The following is a 23,858-nucleotide window of genomic DNA, read 5'->3' on the forward strand; positions in this document are numbered from 1 at the left end:
ATGGAGTTCTGTTTCTGTGGGTGGGCACTCATCAGGACCAGGGTTAGGGTCAAGGGTCAACACACATGGTCAAGTGGGCAGAACCTTCAGACAATCTGAGACACTAAAGAGCAGACCAGACACTGCATGTAGTCTTGAGGTGAAAGCTTTGTGTTAAATATGATATTACTGCTTTATTGCTGTGTTATGAATGTCATTATGTCTGCAAGTACAACATATCCTTTTTTTAGGTACTGTAGCCCTCAAAATCTAGGAGATATGAGGGAACTTTGTATCTGGATTCTGAGGTGAGATATCACTTGTCACTTATTACAGTCTGATCATGTTGGTGTACTGTACACTGAACAGACTCATCATACACATGTTGTATCACACTGCAGCTGCTGATCATGCACTATGCATGACTCAATTTAATAGTTTTGTTTTAATTGTCTCCATTTCAGATAACAATCTTTTTTCTCTGTAAAAACTGCTGTCAAATGTGTTATAGCTCAGTATGCTATCTGTCACACACAGAGTTTCCATGCTTCTGCTGCTGCTCAGGCCAAATCCCCTGGATTGCCAGCTCACTACAGACCACAGGAAGGTCAGTAGAGTGGCTGGGGGTCGGCAGAGGGGAGAAGGGGAGCAGGGAGGGGGTTGTGCTGAGTGGAGGGCACGGAATCTGTGTTTTAACGTGTGTGGTCTGTTTGACATCCACAAGCCCAGGTTGATAGACCTCCCTCGTGTGTTTGCAGCCTGAGAATCAATTTATCACTGGCCTTTATCATCATCTCACGCCGGTTGGCACAGACTCACGGAATCTGAACTGCCAAAGAAGGCATGATCTTGTCTTCCGATCGTAACCCTTGCCAATTAGCACCCTCCAGTTCCTTTCAACTGTACAGAGGAAGATTATAATGTCTGCTGCCGTGATGCTATTGTTCAACCACCAAGCCATTGAATACAACACTAGCCTATCCCGGCCCATGTAAACATGCAATCAGTCATTGAGGAAGGAAGAGCGAGAGACAGATAGGGAAAGAGAGAGAGAGAGCAAATTAATGATGGACCAATATTTATAACTGTCCTTTTGGAGAGTGTTGATGGACAGGCTAACTATCCAATCACAGACAACTGTCTGACAGGGCATTCCTCTCTGGGAGAGAGCTTGTCTCTGTTGGCCATCTGCTTTTCCAGGAGTCCAGCTGTTTGACCCATGGCTGACCCTGGAGATGACAGTGGAGTAGAGTTACAAAGGCTGCAGCGAGTAGGGGGCCATGGTCTGAGTGATCTCTGAATAGCGCCATGTTGGTGACTGACAGAAGGATAGCTATCTGCCAACTCTCCCTACTATCCGTTTGGGTATTCTCTTAGTCTTCTCAACGCCAAAGGGAGGCTGAGCCTTTGCCATGTGCATGTGTAAGCTCACACAGGACAGGATGAATGTAGACAAAGTGGCTGTTAAAAAGCTGGTTTCCCTCTTTGCAGCTCCTCGGGCAAAGCTGACTGGCGCAGGGCAGGGTTGGCTGGCGCAGGGTCCTGAGACAGAGAGTGCAGTGATAGCCACTAAGATGCTAATACGTCTCTGGCAGCGTTACACAGAGGGCTAGAGTCAACAGAGAGATATGCAGGTAGTCAGTAGGGGATGGGAGAGTAGCAGACAACCTCTAATCAGACAAATATGGGCTTTATCTGACATGAACAGAAGCTAGTCTCATACCGAGCGAGGGAGAGAAAAAAAACATTGTTGATGACATGACATTGTCTCATTGGCTTCAAGTCTTTCATGAGAATGATTTCTGGGAAGCCCTCTAATGTAATGATGTTATTATTTTGCTTCTCTAGTCTGCTCTCAAGTGGTGTCTGTTATCCGTGCTGTGGGTGGTGTAGGGCTTTAACTCAGGATGTTCCTGCAGGTTCCTCAAAGGGCAGAGCCCCAGCAGCAGGAGGCTGGAGGAGTGCAGGGTGGGGGCCCAGGCTCCTGGGGCTCCTGGGAGCCTTGGTCCTCCTGCTCCCGCTCCTGTGGGGGAGGGGTTCAGGAACAGAACCGACCCTGCCTACCCTCCTACAACCCCTCCATGGGTGCAGCTGCCTACCCCTTCAGGCCAGGTGGCCACCACCCCAACCAGAACCCAAGCCATGTAGTGTCTGCCCTAAGACCCATTGTCCCGCTGCACCGCACCAACCCTGGGAGACCCCCACCCTCCAACAGCAACACCAGCTTGGCCCGCCGAGGCGAGCTGAGGGACCAGCAGAGAGACAGAGAGGCCCATGCTGGATACAGGTACAGTATCTATCACACCATACAGACAGGGGCCTGTCTCTGTCTTTCAGTCTGGCCTGTGTTTAATGCCCTGTCTAAAAGTGTCTCTGTGGAGCTCCAGCTCACCCCATGGTCCATTGGACTCCCCTCCAGTGTAAAGCTATTCTTTTATGGATGGAGTCAATAGCTCGGCTTGTACTTGGCGGGTTTGTGGCCTCCTTCCTGTGAGCTCGAGTTAAAAAGCTTTTAAATAAATAGTGCTGACAGTTGAGTAATGGGGGTTGTTGACGTAGGAATCCAAGCCTCCAGACAAAAGCGCTCTCTGCTCGGCGCTTGCTTGCTGACATTAATATCTATCCGCTTCTCAGAAGTAATTTGCACTTGTGATGTGTGTCTTTGACATTTATTTGACAGTCTTTGATAATCCAGGCAACACATTTTGAAAGTAAACAAGTGCCGTAAGTGGAGGCTATTATATACAGACAATTGTCTTTACACGCGTGTGTGTGTGTGTGTTTTCAGTACGGGCAGTGACAGTCCCATCATTCCAGGGAAGTATGGCTATGGGAGGATGCCTTATGTTGTGTCTCTCCAGACAGACAAAGGCCAGACATCTGGAATAGAGACCGGGGCTGGCCGCTCCCACAGACAGAGACGCTCCCCGTTCTCTGACCCCAGCCCATCAGCCACCAGGCACGGAGGCCACAGGCCAAACCCCTACCGTCCGCCCTACAACAACCCCCATCTCCACAGCTACAGCCCAGTCTATCACCAGCCCCCAGCCCCCCAACCCAGGTCTAACCCTAACCCAGCCTCCCCTCCCAGGGCTAACCCTAACCCAGCCCCCCAGCCTAGGGCTAACCCTAACCCAGCCCCCCAGCATAGGTCTAACCCTAACCCAGCCTCCCAGCCCAGGTCTAACCCTAACCCAGCCTCTCAGCCCAGGGCTAACCATAACCCAGCCTCCCAGCCCAGGGCTAACCCTAACCCAGCCCCCCAGCATAGGTCTAACCCTAACCCAGCCCCCCAGCATAGGTCTAACCCTAACCCAGCCCCCCAGCCCAGGGCTAACTCTAACCCTAACCCTAACCCAGCCCCCCAGCCCAGGGCTAACTCTAACCCTAACCCAGCCCCCAGCCTAGGGCTAACTCTAACCCTAACCCAGCCCCCCAGCCCAGGGCTAACTCTAACCCTAACCCAGCCCCCCAGCCCAGGGCTAACTCTAACCCTAACCCAGCCCCCCAGCCCAGGGCTAACTCTAACCCTAACCCAGCCCCCCAGCCCAGGGCTAACTCTAACCCTAACCCAGCCCCCCAGCCCAGGGCTAACTCTAACCCTAACCCAGCCCCCCAGCCCAGGGCTAACTCTAACCCTAATCCACCCTGGTCCTCCTCACTCTACCAGCCCAGCCAGGGGCACCAACCTAGGCAGGAGCCGCAGCACTCATCCAGCCAGGCCTCAGCGGATCAGCAACCCTTTGGACGGCCCTACAACCCACTGCCCACCTCCTGTGTGGGAGAGCACAACCAGTACAAGATTTGCAACACCGATGTAAGAGCGGTTCAGCCATCACTTATGATCATGTATGAATGAATCCCTCACTGTAACCCACAGTTAAACAGCTAAATCAACCATGAAGGGTAAAACATGGAGGTTATTAAGGAAGATGAGGTCTGATAAGACAGTTATAGTGGAAATGTTGCGATTGTTGACTTTGATAGGCACCGATTGTAAAGACTGAAAATGGCGCTGTTTTACGGTCTCCTAACCAATTGTGCTATTATGTGTTTTTTTTTGCGATATTTGTAAATTATTTTGTACATAATGTTTCTGCAACCGTATCTAACGGAAGAAAAGAGCTTCTGGATATCAGGACAGCGATCACTCACCTCGGATTAGACAAAGATTTCTTCAACAACAACAACAACCAGACATCCCAATTATTCTCAAAAGGAAGCGACGCAGGGGACGAAGAGCCGGATGCCTCATCCGGACCCGCAGAAGACAACTAGGAAAGCTGCCGTTACCGTGAATATTACTTTCCAACGTGGAATCATTGGACAATAAACTAGACGAGGTAAGATCACTAATATCCTACCAATGGGACATCAACAACTGTTATATCCTATGCTTCACGGAATCGTGGCTGAATGACGACATGGATATTCAGCAAGCGGGATACACGCTGCACCGGGAGGATAGAACAGCACACTCCGGTAAGACGGGGGTAAGACAGGGGGGTCTGTGCATATTTGTAAACAACAGCTGGTGCACGAAATCTAAGGAAGTCTCTAGATTTTGCTCGCCTGAAGTAGAGTATATTGTGATAAACTGCAGGCCACACTACTTGCCTAGAGAGTTCTCAGCTCATACTTTTCGTGGCTGTTTATTTACCACCACAGACAGATGCTGGCACTAAGACCACAATCAGTCAGCTGTATAAGGAAATAAGCAAACAGGAAACCACTTACCCAGAGGCGGCGCTCTTAGTGGCCGGAGACTTTAATGCAAGGAAACTTAAATCAGTTCTACCAAATCTCTATCAACATGTTAAATGTGCAACCAGAGGGAAAGAAATTCTAGATCACCTGTACTCCACACACAGAAATGCGAACAATGCTCTCCCTCGCCCTCCATTTGGTAAATCCGACCACAACTCTATCCTCCTGATTCCTGCTTAAAAGCAAAAATTAAAGCAGGAAGGACCAGTGACTTGGGCTATAAAAAAATGGTCAGATGAAGCAGATGCTAAACTACTGGACTGCTTTGCTATCACAGACTGGAACATGTTCCGGGATTCTTCCGATGACATTGAGGAATACACCACATCAGTCACTGGCTTTATCAATAAGTGCATTGAGGACGTCATCCCCACAATGAATGTATGTACATATCCCAACCAGAAGCCATGGATTACAGGCAACATTCGCACTGAGCTAAAGAGTAGAGCTGCCGCTTTTAAGGTACGTGTAACTAAGGTACGTGTAACGGCGTTCTTCTTTTGTTGAAAGAGAGTCGGACCGAAATGCAGCGTGTAAGTTACTCATGTTTAATAGTGAAGACAAACAAACGAACTATACATGAAATAACTTAATAAATACGAAAACAACAAACAGAACGTGAAACCTATTACAGCCTGACTGGTGAAACTAACACAGAGACAGGAACAATCACCCACAAAATACAAAGCGAAAACCAGGCTACCTAAATACGGTTCCCAATCAGCGACAACGAGAATCACCTGACTCTGATTGAGAACCGCCTCAGGCAGCCAACCTATTTAACACACACACACCCCTAATCAGCTACAATCCCAAACACTACAAACCCCAATGCGAAAATACAATACATAATAAACCCATGTCACACCCTGGTCTGACTAACTAATAAACTAAAACACAAAATACTAAGACCAAGGCGTGACAGTACGGGACTCTAACCCGGAAGCTTACAAGAAATCCCGCTATGCCCTGCGACGAACCATCAAACAGGCAAAGCGTCAATACAGGGCTAAGATTGAATCATACTACACCGGCTCCGACGCTTGTCAGATGTGGCAGGGCTTGCAAATTATTACAGACTACAAAGGGAAGCACAGCCGCGAGCTGCCCAGTGACACGAGCCTACCAGATGAGCTAAATCACTTCTATGCTCGCTTCGAGACAAGCAACACTGAGGCATGCATGAGAGCATCAGCTGTTCCGGATGACTGTGTGATCACGCTCTCCGTAGCCAACGTGAGTAAGACCTTTAAACAGGTCAACATACACAAGGCTGCGGGGCCAGACGGATTACCAGGACGTGTGCTCTGGGCATGTGCTGACCAACTGGCAGGTGTCTTCACCGACATTTTTAACATGTCCCTGATTGAGTCTGTAATACCAACATGCTTCAAGCAGACAACCATCGTCCCTGTGCCCAAGAACACAAAGGCAACCTGCCTAAATGACTACAGACTCGTAGCACTCACGTCCTTAGCCATGAAGTGCTTTGAAAGGCTGGTAATGGCTCACATCAACACCATTATCCCAGAAACCCTAGACCCACTCCAATTTGCATACCGCCCAAACAGATCCACAGATGATGCAATCTCTATTGCACTCCACACTGCCCTTTCCCACCTGGACAAAAGGAACACCTATGTGAGAATGCTATTCATTGACTACAGCTCAGCGTTCAACACCATATTACCCTCAAAGCTCATCACCAAGCTAAGGATCCTGGGACTAAACACCTCCCTCTGCAATTGGATCCTGGACTTCCTGACACGCCACCCCCAGGTGGTGAGGGTAGATAACAACACATCTGCCATGCTGATCCTCAACACTGGAACTCCCCAGACGTGCATGCTCAGTCCCCTCCTGTACTCCCTGTTCACCCATGACTGCATGGCCAGGCACGACTCCAACACCATCATTACAGTGGTAGGCCTGATCACCAACAACGACGAGACAGCCTATAGGGAGGAGACCTGGCCGTGTGGTGCCAGAATAACAACCTATCCCTCAACGTAACCAAGACTAAGGAGATGATTGTGGACTACAGGAAAAGGAGCACCAAGCACGTCCCCATTCTCATCGACGGGGCTGTAGTGGAGCAGGTTGAGAGCTTCAAATTCCTTGGTGTCCACATCAACAACAAACTAGATTGGTCCAAACACACCAAGACAGTCGTGAATCAAATCAAATGTATTTATACAGCCCTTCTTACATCAGCTGATATCTCAAAGTGCTGTACAGAAACCCAGCCTAAAACCCCAAACAGCAAGCATTTTGAAAATGATTTTTAAAAATGTAAAAGACAATACGTTTTGTGCTCCTGTCTATTTCTCTCTAGTCTCTATTATTATAAAGGACATTGAAACACCAGTGCATTACCAAATGCAAAGTGAAGAGGGCACGACAAAGCCTATTTCCCCTCAAGAAACTAAAAAGATTTGGCATGGGTCCTGAGATCCTCAAAGGTTCTACAGCTGCAACATCGAGAACATCCTGACCGGTTGCATCACTGCCTGGTACGGCAACTACTCGGCCTCCGACCGCAAGGCACTTAGTAGTGCGTACGGCCCAGTACATCACTGGGACAAAGCTGCCTGCCATCCTGGACCTCTACACCAGGCTGTGTCAGAGGAAGGCCCTAACAATTGTCAAAGACCCCAGCCACCCCAGTCATAGACTGTTCTCTCTACTACCGCATGGCAAGCGGTACCGGAGTCTAGGACAAAAAGGCTTCTCAACAGTTTTTACCCCCAAGCCATAAGACTCCTGAACAGGTAACCAAATGGTTACCCGGACTATTTGCATTGTGTGCCTCCCCAACCCCTCTTTTACACTGCTGCTACTCTCTGTTTATCTAAAATGTATAGTCACTTTAACTATACATTCATGTACATACTACCTAAATTGGCCCGACCAACCAGTGCTCCCTCACATTGGCTAACCGGGCTATGTGCATTGTGTCCCACCACCCGCCAACCCCACTTTTTACGCTTCTGCTACTCTCTGTTCATCATATATGCACAGTCACTTTAACTATACCTACATGTACATACTACCTCAATAAGCCTGACTAACCGGTGTGTGTATATAGCCTTGCTACTCTCTGTTCATCATATATGCACAGTCACTTTAACTATACCTACATGTACATACTACCTCAATAAGCCTGACTAACCGGTGTCTGAATATAGCCTTGCTACTCTCTGTTCATCATATATGCACAGTCACTTTAACTATACCTACATGTACATACTACCTCAATAAGCCTGACTAACCGGTGTCTGTATAGCCTTGCTACTCTCTGTTCATCATATATGCACAGTCACTTTAACTATACCTACATGTACATACTACCTCAATAAGCCTGACTAACCGGTGTCTGTATAGCCTTGCTACTCTCTGTTCATCATATATGCACAGTCACTTTAACTATACCTACATGTACATACTACCTCAACAAACCTGACTAACCGGTGTGTGTATAGCCTTGCTACTCTCTGTTCATCATATATGCACAGTCACTTTAACTATACCTACATGTACATACTACCTCAATAAGCCTGACTAACCGGTGTCTGTATATAGCCTTGCTACTCTCTGTTCATCATATATGCACAGTCACTTTAACTATACCTACATGTACATACTACCTCAATAAGCCTGACTAACCGGTGTCTGTATATAGCCTTGCTACTCTCTGTTCATCATATATGCACAGTCACTTTAACTATACCTACATGTACATACTACCTCAACAAACCTGACTAACCGGTGTGTGTATAGCCTTGCTACTCTTTTTTCAAATGTCTTTTTACTGTTGTTTTATTTCTTTACTTACCTACACACACACACACACACACACACACACACACACACACACACACACACACACACACACACACACACACACACACACACACACACACACACACACACACACACACACACACACACACACACACACACACGCGTACCTTTTTTCCCCGCAACATTGGTTAGAGCCTATACGTAAGCATTTCACTGTAATGCTTACTTACAGGTTGTTGTAGTCGGTGCACGTGACAAATAAACTTTGATTTGATTTGAATTTACCTTGGGGGAGAATGTAGCCATGTCTGGACATAGTAGGCCGGGGGACACATATTCACCCTCTTTCTATCTGTCTATATGTCTGTCCAGGCCTGTCCTCCAGCCAGTAGACACATCAGAGCGGTGCAGTGTTCTTCCTACAACAGCTATCCCTTCATGGGTCGACTGTACGAGTGGGAGCCTTTCAATGAAGGTATGGGTGGGTCGCGTCATGTTTTTCATATTGCCTTGGTGTTGGACAATATTACCCAAAGTGTGAGGTGATGTAAGCACCACAGTATGTCACCTGTCTCAGCCATTTTGATGAATGCCCTGAGCTGCCAGATGTTGTTGAGTTGTTTGGAGATCTAGGTGTCTTAAGTATCCAAGCAACAGTCAAAACACCTCAAGGATAGACAATTACTTTTAGGATACTGATGAACATGTTATGTTTTTATTCTCTCTGTTGGAGTGAATGGCATTTACTGCAGACGTATGACTTGATTAAAGCTCAAATAACTTCAGTTTAATTGATGAGGACAAGTCAAGTTCGCTATCTCAAACACATGAACATGCAATTACAACACTTTTAGCATAGCTGTCCTTGTAAACCTCATGAACTAATGGACAAAACATCTGAGTTAAGTCCAAGTGCAGGTGGATTACAAACCTGATGTTACATTCACCCCACTGCCTGCCAACTCCCAGTGGTTGCCAGGCCTGGAGGGCATCTGCCTCCCTCCCACACAAGAGACACCACCCAGAGGTCTGTGGTTCTAATTACCACTAATGGATCACCAGAGAAGAGAAAATAACCTGTTAACTTCCGTTGATCCCTTGGATTTATTAGGAATTTAGCTTTCCTAGTGGTTCGAGTGTTGGACTAGTAACCGAAAGGTTGCAAGTTCAAATCCCTGAGCTAACAAGGTACAAATCTGTCATTCTGCCCCTGAACAGGCAGTTAACCCACTGTTCCTAGGCCGTCATTGAAATAAGAATGTGTTCTTGCCTTGTTAAATAAAGGTGAAATAAAAAAGCCCACTCCTCACCACAGTTGCTAGATGGTAGCATGGCTCAATGGAAGAAAACAACAACTCCTTTACTGCACGGCATTACAATTCTAATGCAGCAGTCTACCCAGCTTGTCCACCTACATTGAACAATGTACATTTACAGCCCTGCCAGGCACCCTACTAGAGAGAGATAATGTTTTGTACTCATAAATCATATCAAATCATTCATTTCTGTGTCTCCTCTGTCACAGTTTCAGGGGACCAGCGTTGTGAGCTCAACTGTCGTGCAATCGGTTTCCGCTTCTACGTGCGTCAGTCGGATAGGGTCATCGATGGGACGCCGTGCGGCCAGGACGAGACTTCCATCTGTGTGGCGGGGAGGTGTCAGGTAGGACACTTAACTCATTTACCAGTGGCCTGGCCAGGCCTGTGTACTCCAGCCAAACCACTCAGAATAGAACCGAACAGTGACAGGATGGATGGAATCAGAGAAGAAAAGCTACGTTTAATTCATTGAGATGAAATGTTGACATCATTCCACACAAACTTTCAAACACGAAAAAACACAGCCCCAATAGAGTTCTCAAGATCAACTGCATCCAAACACAAGATATAGTTTTTTTTTATTAACAACATCTAATCAATTACACATAACCAGCAGAGGGCAGCAGAGTATAACACTGTTATCTTTCCATAAGGAGTGAAACAGTCAGGTTGGGGTGACTGGGTTCTGAGTCCAGGATCTGGGATCTGGGATCCCAATGACGGATCATGATGGACATATTTGTTCCTTTAACTTTATTTTTTTAATATGCATCTCTAAAATACACCTGTGGCTAGAAATTGGAGAGACATAAGTCCCTGTGTAAACCTGTTATATTGACTGGCTTTGTGTCCAGTGTGCAGCTGGATACATTTGACTTCTTATTTCATCAGGATTTAACTCTTAGAAATGTTTTTCCAATATGATTTTAAGCCATAATTCTGAGTGAACCCTTTCCAAGTTGCGCTCTAGGAACTCGTGCTTGCCTCTGAGTCTCCCTTCAACCCAATTTGCTGCGCTCTCAACCACATTTTTCCCCCATGCACTGTAATCCAGTGGAGATCTTTACTATATTAAGATTTAATCAAGATAAAGAGTCCCTCAGATCTCATATTAGCTTAGACTAATTTCTACTTTTAATACCAGTGAAATTGTGATTTATCACAGGGGCCAGTGTTCTCACCAGACCTCCAGCCCTCCAGCCGATAGATCTCTGGGCAGTGTGGTGACTAGCTGACCCCATGGAGGGAGTGGTCCGCTTTTATGTGGCCGAGGTGGGATCTCACTCAGTATTCATGCAGCTGGTCTGTGGTCTGTGGGTGTGGTATGGACTGCAGTGTGCACTGTACTGTACTCTACTATACTGTACTGCGCTGTACTGGACTGGACTGTACTGAAGCTTATACTGTTGTGGTATGGACAGTAGTGTGGACTAGACTTTCTGGACTGGACTGCTCTACTGTACTCTACTGTATTGGACTGTACTCTACTGTAGCTTATACTGCTGTGGTCTGTGGGTGTGGTATGAACTGCAGTGTGTACTGTACTTTACTCTATGTGTCTGGGTCCCTTTTGGCTCTCTGTCTCTGATACCCTGCAGTGAGTTGCCCAGTAAGTTTACTTCTGTATAATACGGTCCATCTCTGTCCAAGGCGGACCCTGGATTTGAACCGACGCTAACGTCAACACCACTTCCCCAGAAAGCCTAGGCATTTCCGACAGTAACTTCGCCATCTGCTACACATTGTGAGCTAAACCAACCAGGGACCATTCTGTACTCTCTCTCACTACTAGGGAACGTATTGAGGCCTGATTTCTGTGTATACTCACCTAGGGAATATATTCAGCAGGTCAGGGCACATCCCATAGTAGCAGTGAGATGCTGTCATAAATTATATTGAGGAGACCAAAGTAGACTGATGACATAGACACAGGAACATCTGCTTTTCCTGCCTTGGCCCTTTTTGCTTGCGTACAATAAAATTACATCTCCTACTGTAGCTGTAACCAAAGGCTCTGTTTATTCTGCCCTCTGTGTGGAGCTGGAGTCACTTTGCAGCAGGCATCTCTTTACTTTGTATGGTTAAACTTTGACTCTGTTATTTCGCAAGGTGTCTGCAGAGGCTTATGGCTGCATTCTCTTTGAGCTCAATCAGATTTTGCCTATAGATATGTTGCATAGAGTAGAGCCCAGGTCTGTTTCTGCCTTGTCTGTTTCCTGTGGTCCTGCTCAACAGAAAGCAGACCTGTCCTGCACTGTGTGCTGAACACTGTGTTGCTGTTTTTAATAAGCACAGGGTGTGTGTGAGTGTGTATGTGTTTGTGCGCGGATGGGTGGGGGCAATTTCCTAGTGTGATGAGAGGTGGTGCTGGGGCGTAATATGCAGGAGTATGTGTGTTTATTTATGTGTACCACACACACCAATAGATAAGTAGAGTTTCCCACTGCAGATCCTGGAGAGCTTGGCATCCTGCCCACTCATAATACCCCTATAGCTCTACAGTCCTAAATACACACTGTAGACACAGACAGGTTTGACCTAAATTAGGCTGTGACAATCCCTGTATTATTGCAGTAGATCATTTGTTCTCAATGATTTACCTGGCTATATACAGGTTGAATAAATAAATATTGATCCCTACTCCTTCTATTAGTCGGGCTAAGCACTTGTGTTTTGTGTGGTCCATCCCGGATCAATATGATAAACAACCTAGCTCTCAATCTGACCTCTGACCTAAGGTGTCCCTGCATGCTTCTGGTTCATGTTCCTGACACACTTTGATGATATATCAGTCAGACTTTATAGCTCAGTAAACACGGTGACATTTCCTTTAGGTCCATGTCTCAGAGCTCATACTGTTAGTCAGGCAGTGAGTTGAGTATCAGACTATTAGAGAATGTCAGAAAAACGGAACATCTTCTTTCTTCAAAATGGCCCTAGATAGTATAAAAAAAGGATTTGGCAGATATCCAGTAGTCATCGGTTAAAAATGCCAGTCAGCCTGCTTGTCCCTATTAAGTCCCTGTGCTTACTGTGAGACAGGCAGGCTGCATGCTGAATGTAGGAGAGCTTAGCTGGCTAAACACTTGGTCTGTTCTGTGGTCTCTGTGCTCAGAGTCTTGCTTTGTATTAAGATTGGTCTTCCTACAGCTGTGATGCCTTGGCTCCAATGAGCCGCCTCAGGGCTGTGGAACTGGGTTATATGCAATGCACTTTTGGTTAAAAACATAACTGTGGAATTGCACTACACACTTGATTAGATAGCGCAGCATAAACTGTGAAATGAATGACGTTGAATGACTCTTGGCATGTGGCCCACTGTGATCTCTTACGGCTCGTAAGAAAATGAACGGAATGGTGCCAGGTTTCATAGCAGCACGAGAACCATCCGGCATGAAGGTATTCTCAGAGCTAGAGACCATAACCATATTCTACTTCTACAGTCCCTTTAGCTCAGTTGGTAGAGCATGGCGCTTGCAACGCCAGGATGGCGGGTTTGATTCCCGGGGCCACCCATACGTAACATTGTATGCACGCATGACTGTAAGTCACTTTGGATAAAAGGCTTTGCTTAATGGTATAGATGTATTACATACAGTGGGCTCCAAAATTACTGACACCCCTGACTGGCAATGCACAAACAATACTAAAAAATATAAACAATATGATTATAGAGAGAAACTCAAAATACCAACATGAGAAATACTGTACTCTATTCATGTTTCAATGGAACCCACCAAAATCATTTATTGATTTAATTAAAAATTAAGGTTTCACAATTAATGGCACCCTTAAAGATTATTGTAAATAACATCTACCAAAATTAAACCAGGAATTAAATTCCACTTATTTAAGTAGATCTAAGTCTTAAGAAACTATATTGAGCCATTACATCACTTCCTGTTTCACTAAGGTATAAAAATGAGGTAACACGCATGCAATATCCCTTTGTCATCCAACCATGAAGAAAACAAAAGAACTGGCCGTTCAAAAGAGACAGATGGTCATAGACCTTCATAAATCTGGCAATGGCTACAAGAAGATCCACAAACGATTGAATATACCTTTGAGCACTGTCAGGGCAATTATTAAAAAATTAAAAAGATATGGAGCAGTTGAAAACCTCACGGGTTGAGGATGCAAATACATTTTGCCCCCAGTATAGGAAGGAGGATGGTGAGAGAAGCAACAAAATCCCCAAGAATCACTGTAAAGAATTGCAGGCCTTGGTGGCGTCTTGGAGTCACCAGGTTCAAACGCCACCTCCACAACCACAGGCTCTTTGGAAGGGTTGCCAGAAGAAAGCCCTGTCTGACCCCAAGACACAGACGCAAGCGCTTGGAGTTTGCCAATTTAAAGTATGAATGGAAGAAGGTGCTCCGGTCAGATTAAACCAAAATTAAATGTTTTGGTCAGATACAGCATCGGCATGTTTGGCATCGAAACAGAGATGCATACAAGGAGAGACACCTCATACCCACGGTGAAATATGGTGGTGGGTCAGTGATGTTTTGGGGCTGTTTTAATTCCAGGTCCAGGGGAACTGGTTGAGATAGATGGCATAATGAATTCCACCAAGTATCAGGCATTTTTGTCTGACAATCTGGTTGCCTCTGCCAGAAGGCTGGGACTTGGCCCTAGGTGGACTTTCCAACAAGACAATGACCCAAAACATACCTCGAGATCCACACAGAAATGGTTCTGTGACAACAAAATCAATGTTCTGCCATGGCCATCTCAGCCGCCAGACCTCAATCCAATCAAAAACCTGTGGGCTGTGTTGAAGAGGGCACTTGATAAGCACAAACCCAAGAATGTGAAGGATGTTGAAAGGATCTGCATAGAACAATGGTCCAAAATCCCTCCAAATGTGTGTTTTTTTATATTTATTTTTTACCCCTTTTTCGTGGTATCCAATTGTTGTAGTAGCTACTATCTTGTCTCATCGCTACAACTCCCATACGGGCTCGGGAGAGACGAAGGTTGAAAGTCATGCATCCTCCGATACACAACCCAACCAGCCGCACTGCTTCTTAACACAGCGCACATCCAACCCGGAAGCCAGCCGCACCAATGTGCCGGAGGAAACACCATGTACCTGGCAACCTTGGTTAGCGCGCACTGTGCCCGTCCCACCACAGGAGTCACTGGTGCGCAATGAGACAAGGACATCCCTACCGACCAAGCCCTCCCTAACCCGGACGACGCTAGGCCAATTGTGCGTCGCCCCACGGACCTCCCGGTCACGGCTGGTTACCACAGAGCCTGGGCGCGAACCCAGATTCTCTGATGGCACAGCTGGCGCTGCAGTACAGCGCCCTTAACCACTGCGCCACCCGGGAGGCCTCAAATGTGTTTATTAACTTCTTGCGTCGAGCAATCCCGGATCCGGGATCCTATTTATAGCCTCAAGCTCATTAGTATAACGCAACGTTAACTATTCATGAAAATCGCAAATGAAATGAAATAAATATATTTGCTCTCAAGCTTAGACTTTTGTTAACAACACTGTCATCTCAGATTTTCAAAATATGCTTTTCAACCATAGCTAAACAAGCATTTGTGTAAGAGTATTGATAGCTAGCATAGCTATAAGCCTAGAATTCAGCCAGCAACATTTTCACAAAAACAAGAAAATCATTCAAATAAAATCATTTACCTTTGAAGAACTTCAGATGTTTTCAATGAGGAGACTCTCAGTTAGATAGCAAATGTTCAGTTTTTCAAACAATATTATTTGTGTAGGTCAAATCGCTCCGTTTTGTTCACGTTTGGCTATGAAAAAAACCTGTATCCAGTTATAGCCTCAAGCTCATTATCATAACGTAACGTTAACTATTTATGAAAATCGCAAATGAAATTAAATGAATGTGCTAGCTCTCAAGCTTAGCCTTTTCTTAACAACACTGTCATCTCAGATTTTCAAAATATGCATTTGAACCATAGCAAAACAAGCATTTGTGTAAGAGTATTGATAGCTAGCGTAGCATTTAGCGTAGCATTTAGCGGGCAACACTTGCACAAAAACCAGAAAAGGATTCAAATAAAATCATTTACCTTTGAAGAACTTCGGATGTTTTCAATGAGGAGACTCTCAGTTACATAGCAAATGTTCAGTTTTTCCTGAAAGATTCTTTGTGTAGGAGAAATCGCTCCGTTTTATACATCACGTTTGGGTACCCAAAAAAAAACGAAAATTCAGTCACCAAAACGGCGAACTGTTTTCCAAATTAACTCCATAATATCGACTGAAACACGGCAAACGCTGTTTAGAAATCAATCCTCAAGGTGTTTTTCACATATCTCTTCATTGATATATCGTTCGTGGATGTCTACTTTCTCCTGTGAATCGCTTGGAAAAAGACGTGCAGTTGAAGATGACGCACCAATTTCGACGGAGGACACCGGGCGGACACCTGGCAAATACGTCACAATGCTGCAGACACCTTGGGGAAACGATAGATCGGGCAGGCTCATTCCTTGCGCATTCACAGCCATATAAGGAGACAATGAAAAACAGAGCCTCAAAAATCCTGCTCATTTCCTGTTTGAAGTTTCATCTTGGTTTCGCCTGGAGCATCAGTTCTGGGGCACTCACAGACAATATCTTTGCAGTTTTGGAAACGTCAGAGTGTTCTCTTTCCAAAGCTGTCAATTATATGCATAGTCGAGCATCTTTTTGTGACAAAATATTGCGCTTAAAACGGGCACGGTTTTTTATCCAATAATGAAATAGCGCCCCCATAGATGTAACAGGTTAACCTTGTCAAACATTACAGGAAAAGACTCCATGCTGTTATCCTTGCCAGAGGTGGATGCGTTATGTACTAAATGAGGAGTGCCAATAATTATGAAACCTTGATTTTGGTGAAATATGTTTTGTTTTAAATAATTGTATGATTTTGTTTGGTTCCATTGAAACATTAAAAATACAGTACTTCTCACATGTTGGTATTTTGAGTTTATCTCTAAAATTATATTGTTTATATTTGTTTAAGTATTGTTTGTGCGTTGCCAGTCAGGAGTGGCTGTAATTTTGGAGCCCACAGTACATTACTTTAGACTGAGAACACAGTTCTTCTCTCTACACAGGTGCTTTAGTTGATACTTTCCATGGGTTGCCTTAAATTCTATGGGGCTCACACACATCTCACTCAGATCCATGGGACAAATCCTCAAATCCACCCTTGTTGTCTAATGGCTTTTTGTTACTGGACGCGGTATCCATATGCTACTATCTACTCTGGTTGAGTTGATGTGGTATTTCTACAGTACAGTAGAGGAAAATCTTACATAGGGTGTAGGGATATCTCTATAGGTATTGTAAAGTGACACATGTTATTTGGAGTCTTTGACATAAGGAAGCAAAGAGTAAACAAAGAACAGAGAGAATGAGCTGGAAGCTGCTCTTTTGATCAATATTACTGCTAAAGATGGCTGCTGAAAAACTTTGTGGCTTCGTCTACGGCTTCCTGTATTTTCCCTGAAACAGAACAATTTGGTGGGAACTGTTTGAACTTGTCATGATCCTCAGTGCATGTGCTACTGACTCTACCTACCAATAAATGTGTTATTTCAGGTGCTGTTTCTCCCCTCTGTATAACACAAAGAGGAAAAGTTACATATTCCTACATATATTATAGTCAGGATATCTCTACTTGTTAACAGATGTTTGTCTTCATAAAGAGCCTTCATCATGAGAGTGAGTACAACAGTATTAGTGTAGTGTGCACTGTAAACTGTGTTTGACCGATGCTTAGAGGCTAAACGAGGTCTCTTTAGGATACCCCTTTGTCTCTTAACAGTAGAAAGACTGAGCCCTACCTATGAATCATGAGCTTAATGTGAAAGGCTTGGACCTTGTCACTGAATACGGTGCGCCTCATACACGATCCAGGTTTTACGCTGAAAGAAGGAAAACCCAGATTAGAGCCATAGAAAACGTTGAATGTGGTTACACATTTCAGATGGATGCTCAAATAAAGCTGCTTTTCTGGCTGGAATTCCATTGAGCTGCTCTTTCTCTTTACATGACAAGGGTAGGCACTTGAGAAGGGTGTGTGTATTTTTAAATGGCAACTTTTCTGCTGGCGGGTGATGGTGGGGCTGAAGATAGGGTGAATTATATCCGGGCTAGAGAGTTGTATTATTGCACCTAGGTATCTGGAGGGTGTGTTCTGAGTGCTATGTGGATAATTAGGAGATAAAACTTTTACCATGTACCCCCCCCCGATCCTCAACATCCACTGATGGTCATTCATGGTCAATACTATCGCATGCGTTATACCTCTCTTTTTATTTCACTTAAAGGCTGAAAATAGTGCCTGTTCTGACAGGGTAAAACCATAGACTCCTACTACTGTAATTCAGCGGTCTCTTCCCCAGAGCCTTGTCTTGGCTGTCGAAGTCAGCTCTGCTGATCCAGATCCTCCACTGGTGTCTTTGCCAGTGCTCTGTCTCTGTTCCATATTTAATTTTCATTATGTGTGTGAGGCCAGATTGTGTGTCTGTGTGAGTCTATGAGTCTGCCCTGCCCTGGGTCCTGGGTCAGGAGCTTGACTGCCTGGCTGCCTGGACGTTGCAGTGGCTCCCTCTCCTCTCCACCCCAGTGCTGCTGTGGCTGGCCTGCATCCCACTGCATCCCTCTCTGCCAGGCTCACCCTAACACAACCAAGTCTCCCCTCGCCCCCTGCAGAAAGTCCTCCACCGACCAACAGACAGCTGCATCTGTTTTAGGCATTCCCCGGGCGGGGAGCGACTGACTTGTTAAAATGGGGATGAGAGGTTCTGAAATACAGCCGGCATAGACTGGTGGAGAGATCACAACCCTGTCTCTCTCACGACAGGCCCCAGCTGCAGGCCCCAGCATGTTATCCATCACTTTCTGGGTATGAAGAGGTACTTTAGTCAAAAGAGCCTGGTCTTACATTTACATTGACATTTTGGGTAATTTAGCAGATGCTTTAATCCTGTTAGTGCATTCATCTTAAGATAGCGAGGTAGGACAACCACATCTCAGTCATAGTAACTACATATTAACATGGATTAGGACCTACGCCGCTTCCTGTGTGAGGTAGGGTCGTACTCTACGGATGTTTTAGAGCATGAACCTGCAGGTGCTAGTCACTGCTATGATGTTTGCAGAGAAGTGTTCTCTGCCAAGGTTCTTTGCACTCTGGGAGGGGGACACCGTGGCATTGCCAACTGAGATGGAGAGGTCTTTGAGCGGGCAGGCCTTCCCCGGGAGGAAGAGCAGCTCTGTCTTGTTGAGGTGAAGCTTGAGGTGGTGGGCTGACATCCAAGCTAAGATATCTGCCAGGCACGCAAAGATGCGTGTCTCCACCTGGGTGTCAGAAGTGGGGAAGGAGAAAAGTAGTTGAGTGTCATCCGCATAGCAATGATAGGAGAGACCATGTCAGGATATGACAGAGTCGAGTGACTTGATGTACAGAGAGAAGAGGAAGGGGTCTAGAACTAGAACTGAGCTCCGGGGGACACCAGTATTTATGATTTTTTTTCACCTTTATTTAACCAGGTAGGCTAGTTGAGAACAAGTTCTCATTTACAACTGCGACCTGGCCAAGAATAAAGCAAAGCAGTTTGACACATACAACAACACAGAGTTACACATGGAATAAACAAACATACAGTCAATAATACAGTAGAAAAAAATCTATATACAGTGTGTGCATATTAGGTAAGATAAGGGAGGTAAGGCAATAAATAGGCCATGGTGGCGAAGTAATTACAATATACCAATTAAACACTGGAGTGATTGACGTGCAGAAGATGAATGTGCAAGTAGAGATATAGGGGTGCAAAGGAGCAAGATAAATAAATAAATACAGTATCAGGATGAGGTAGTTGGATGGGCTATATTACATATGGGCTATGTACAGGTGCAGTGATCTGTGAGCTGTTCTGACAGCTGGTGCTTAAAGCTAGTGAGGGAGATATGAGTCTCCAGCTTCAGTGATTTTTGCAGTTCGTTCCAGTCATTGGCAGCAGAGAACTGGAAGGAAAGGCGGCCAAAGGAGGAATTGGCTTTGGGGGTGACTACCTGCTGGAGCGCGTGCTACGGGTGGGTGCTGCTATGGTGACCAGTGAGCTGAGATAGTGCGGCGCTTTACCTAGCAAAGACTTGTAGATGACCAGGAGCCAGTGGGTTTGGCGATGAGTATGAAGCGAGGGCCAGCCAACGAGAGCGTACAGGTCACAATGGTGGGTAGTATATGGGGCTTTGGTGACAAAACTGTGATAGACTCCATCCAATTTGTTGAGTTGAGTGTTGGAGGCTATTTTGTAGATGACATTGCCGAAATCGAGGATTGGTAGGATGGTCAGTTTTACGAGGGTATGTTTGGCAGCATGAGTGAAGGATGCTTTGTTGCGAAATAGGAAGCCGATTCTAGATTTAATTTTGGATTGGAGATGCTTAATGTGAGAGGAGATGCTTAAGGAGAGTTTACAGTCGAACCAGACATCTAGGTATTTGTAGTTGTCCACATATTCTAAGTCAGAACCGTCCAGAGTAGTGATGCTGGACAGGCGGGCAGGTGCGATCGGTTGAAGAGCATGCATTTAGTTTTACTTGCAATTAAGAGCAGTTGGAGGCAACAGAAGGAGAGTTGTATGGCATTAAAGCTCGTCTGGAGGTCAGTTAACACAGTGTCCAAAGAACTGCCAGTATACAGAATGGTGTCGTCTGCGTAGAGGTGGATCAGAGAATCACCAGCAGCAAGAGCGACATCATTGATGTATACAGAGAAGAGAGTCGGCCAGAGAATTGAACCCTGTGGCACCCCAATAGAGACTGCCAGAGGTCCAGACAACAGGCCCTCCAATTTGACACACTGAACTCTATCAGAGATGTAGTTGGTGAACCAGGCGAGAGAGTAATTTTAGAAACCAAGGCTGTTTAGTCTGCCGATAAGAATAGGGTGATTGACAGAGTCGAAAGCCTTGGCCAGGTCGATGAATACGGCTGCACAGTAATGTCTCTTATTGATGGCGGTCATGATATCGTATAGGACCTTGAGCGTGGCTGAGGTGCAGCCATGACCAGCTCGGAAACCAGATTGCATAGCGGAGAAGGTACAGTGGGATTCTAAATGGCTTTCGAAGACCTTAGAAAGGCAGGGTAGGATAGATATAGGCCTGTAGCAGTTTGGGTCTAGAGTGTTTCCCCCTTTGAAGAGGGGGATGATCGTGGCAGCTTTCCAATCTTTGGGAATCTCAGATGATACGAAAGAGAGGTTGAACAGGCTAGTAATAGGGGTTGTAACAATTTCGGCAGATCATTTTTTAGAAAGAGGGGGTCCAGAATGTCTAGCCCAGCTGATTTGTAGGGGTCCAGATTTTGCAGCTCTTTCAGAACATCAGCTATCTGGATTTGGGTGAAGGAGAAATGGGGGAGGCTTGGGTGAGTTGCTGTGGGTTGTGCCGGACAGTTGACCGGGGTAGGGGTAGCCAGGTGGAAAGCATGGCCAGCCATAGAAAAATGCTTATTGAAATTCTCAATTATAGTGGATTTATCAGTGCTGACAGTGTTTCCTAGCCTCAGTGCAGTGGGCAGCTGGGAGGAGGTGCTCTTATTCTCCATTGACTTTAAAGTGTCCCAGAACTTTTTTGAGTATGTGCTACAGGATGCAAATTTCTGTTTGAAAAAGCTAGCCTTTGCTTTCCTAACTGCCTGTGTATATTGGTTCCTAATTTCCCTGAAAAGTTGCATATCACGTGGACTATTCGATGCTAATGCAGTATGCAGTTTTTGTGCTGGCCAAGGGCAGTCAGGTCTGCAGTGAACCAAGGGCTATATCTGTTCCTGGTTCTAAATTCTTTGACTGGAGCATGCTTATTGAAGATGGTGAGGAAGGCACTTTTAAAGAATAACCAGTTATCCTCTACTGACGGGATGAGGTCAATATCATTCCAGGATACCCCGGCCAGGTCGATTAGAAAGGCCTGCTCGCTGAAGTGTTTTAGGGAGTGTTTGACAGTGATGAGGGGTGGTCGTTTGACTGCAGACCCATTACGGATGCAGGCAATGAGGCATTGACCCCTGAGATCTTGGTTGAAAACAGCAGAGGTGTATTTGGAGGGCAGGTTCGTTAGGATGATATCTATGAGGGTGCCTGTGTTTAAGGATTTGGGGTTGTACCTGGTAGGTTCATTGCTAATTTGTGTGGGATTGAGGGCATCAATTGGATGGCCGGGGTGTTAAGCATGTCCCAGTTTAGTTCACCTAGCAGCACGTGCTCTGAAGATAGATGGGGGGCAATCAGAAGGTGGTCTTTAGCAAGCGGCAACGGAGAGAGACTTGTTTCTGGAAAGGTGGATTTTTAAAAGTAGAAACTTGAATTGTTTGGGTACAGACCTGGATAGTAGGACAGAACTCTGCAGGCTACCTCTGCAGTAGATTGCATCTCCACCCCTTTTGGCAGTTCTATCTTAGAGTAAAATGTTATAGTTAGGGATGGAAATTTCAGTGGTTTTGGTGGTCTTTCTAAGCCAGGATTCAGACACGGCTAAGACATCTGGGTTGGCAGAGTGTGCTAAAGCAGTGAATAAAACAAACTTTGGAAGGAGGCTTCTAATGTTAACCTGTAGTGACACCCCATCCCGTGAACGGGACCGTTGTCATCATCTGACACTAATTAGTATAACGCAACGGACATAAATCTTCCTAGAAAATCTTCCTATTCATAAAAATCACAAGTGAAATATATTGGAACACAGCTTAGCCTTTTGTTAATCACCCTTTCATCTCAGATTTTCAAAATATGCTTTACAGCCAACGCTAGACAAGCATTTGTGTAAGTTTATCATAGCCTAGCATAGCATTATTCCATGCTAGCAGCAGGCAACCTTGTCACGGTTATCAGAAAAGCAATCAAATTAAATTGTTTACCTTTGATTAACTTTGGATGTTTTCACTCACGAGACTCCCAGGTAGACAGCCTAAGTTAATCTTTTCCAAAAAGATTATTTTTTTAGGCGAAATAGCTCCGTTTGTTCTTCACGTTTGGCTGAAAAATCGCCCGGAAATTAGCTCCATAATATCGACAGAAACATGGCAAACGTTGTTTAGAATCCATCCTCAAGGTGTTTTTCTAATATCTATTCAATAATATATCCATTGGGACAATTCGTTTTTCACTAGGACCGATTGGAATAATGGCTACCTCTGTATTTTACACGAGAATCTCTCTCGGAGCCACCATGTGACCACTTACGCAATGTGGCCGCCTACAGCTATTCTTCAACAGAAATGCGTAAAACTACGTCACAATGCTGTAGACACCTTGGGGAATACGCAGAAAGCGTAAGCTTGTTGATGGTACATTCACAGCTGAATAGGGAGTCATTGGAACGCAGCGCTTTCAAAACCTGGGCACTTCCGGATTGGATTTTCCTCAGGCTTTCGCCTGCAACATCAGTTCTGTTATACTCACAGACAATATCTTTACAGTTTTGGAAACGTTAGAGTGTTTATATGCATATTCTAGCATCTTTTTCTGACAAAATATCCAATTTGAAACGGGAACGTTTTTTTTTCCAAAAATGAAAATACTGCCTCCTAACACCAAGAGGTTTTAACATACATGAAACCAAGGCTTTTACAGTTACAACAAATGAGAGCACCTGGGGAATAAGAGTGGAGCTAGGCACTGCAGGTCCTGGATTAACCTCTACATCACCAGAGGAACAGAGGAGGAGTAGGATAAGGGTACAGCTAAAGGCTATAAGAACTGGTCGTCTAGTACGTTTGGAACAGAGAGTAAAAGGAGCAGGTTTCTGGGCACAATAGAATAGATTCAAGGCATAATGTACATACAAAGGTATGGTAGGATGTGAGTACAGTGGAGATAAACATAGGAATTGAGTGATGATGAGAGAGATATTGTCTCTAGAAACATTTAAACCAGGTGATGTCATCGCATATGTGGGAGGTGGAACTAAATGGTTGGTTAAGGCATATTGAGCAGG

General features: G+C 45.3%; 1 protein-coding gene across 1 annotated transcript in view; it reads left to right on the forward strand.

Moving 5' to 3' along the window:
- The first annotated feature begins 234 nt into the window (after window positions 1-234).
- Window positions 235-23,858, forward strand: part of LOC135550814 (thrombospondin type-1 domain-containing protein 4-like) — a 57,567-nt gene continuing 33,943 nt past the window's right edge. The window contains exons 1-7 of the mRNA XM_064981962.1: window positions 235-287; window positions 517-586; window positions 1,899-2,266; window positions 2,768-3,071; window positions 3,599-3,796; window positions 8,923-9,025; window positions 10,076-10,212. Of these exons, the coding sequence (XP_064838034.1) occupies window positions 259-287; window positions 517-586; window positions 1,899-2,266; window positions 2,768-3,071; window positions 3,599-3,796; window positions 8,923-9,025; window positions 10,076-10,212 (1,209 nt within the window). The 5' untranslated portion in view covers window positions 235-258. The remainder of the gene's footprint in view (window positions 288-516; window positions 587-1,898; window positions 2,267-2,767; window positions 3,072-3,598; window positions 3,797-8,922; window positions 9,026-10,075; window positions 10,213-23,858) is intronic.

This window comes from Oncorhynchus masou, chromosome 1 (assembly GCF_036934945.1).
Source record: "Oncorhynchus masou masou isolate Uvic2021 chromosome 1, UVic_Omas_1.1, whole genome shotgun sequence".
NCBI lineage: Eukaryota > Metazoa > Chordata > Actinopteri > Salmoniformes > Salmonidae > Oncorhynchus > Oncorhynchus masou.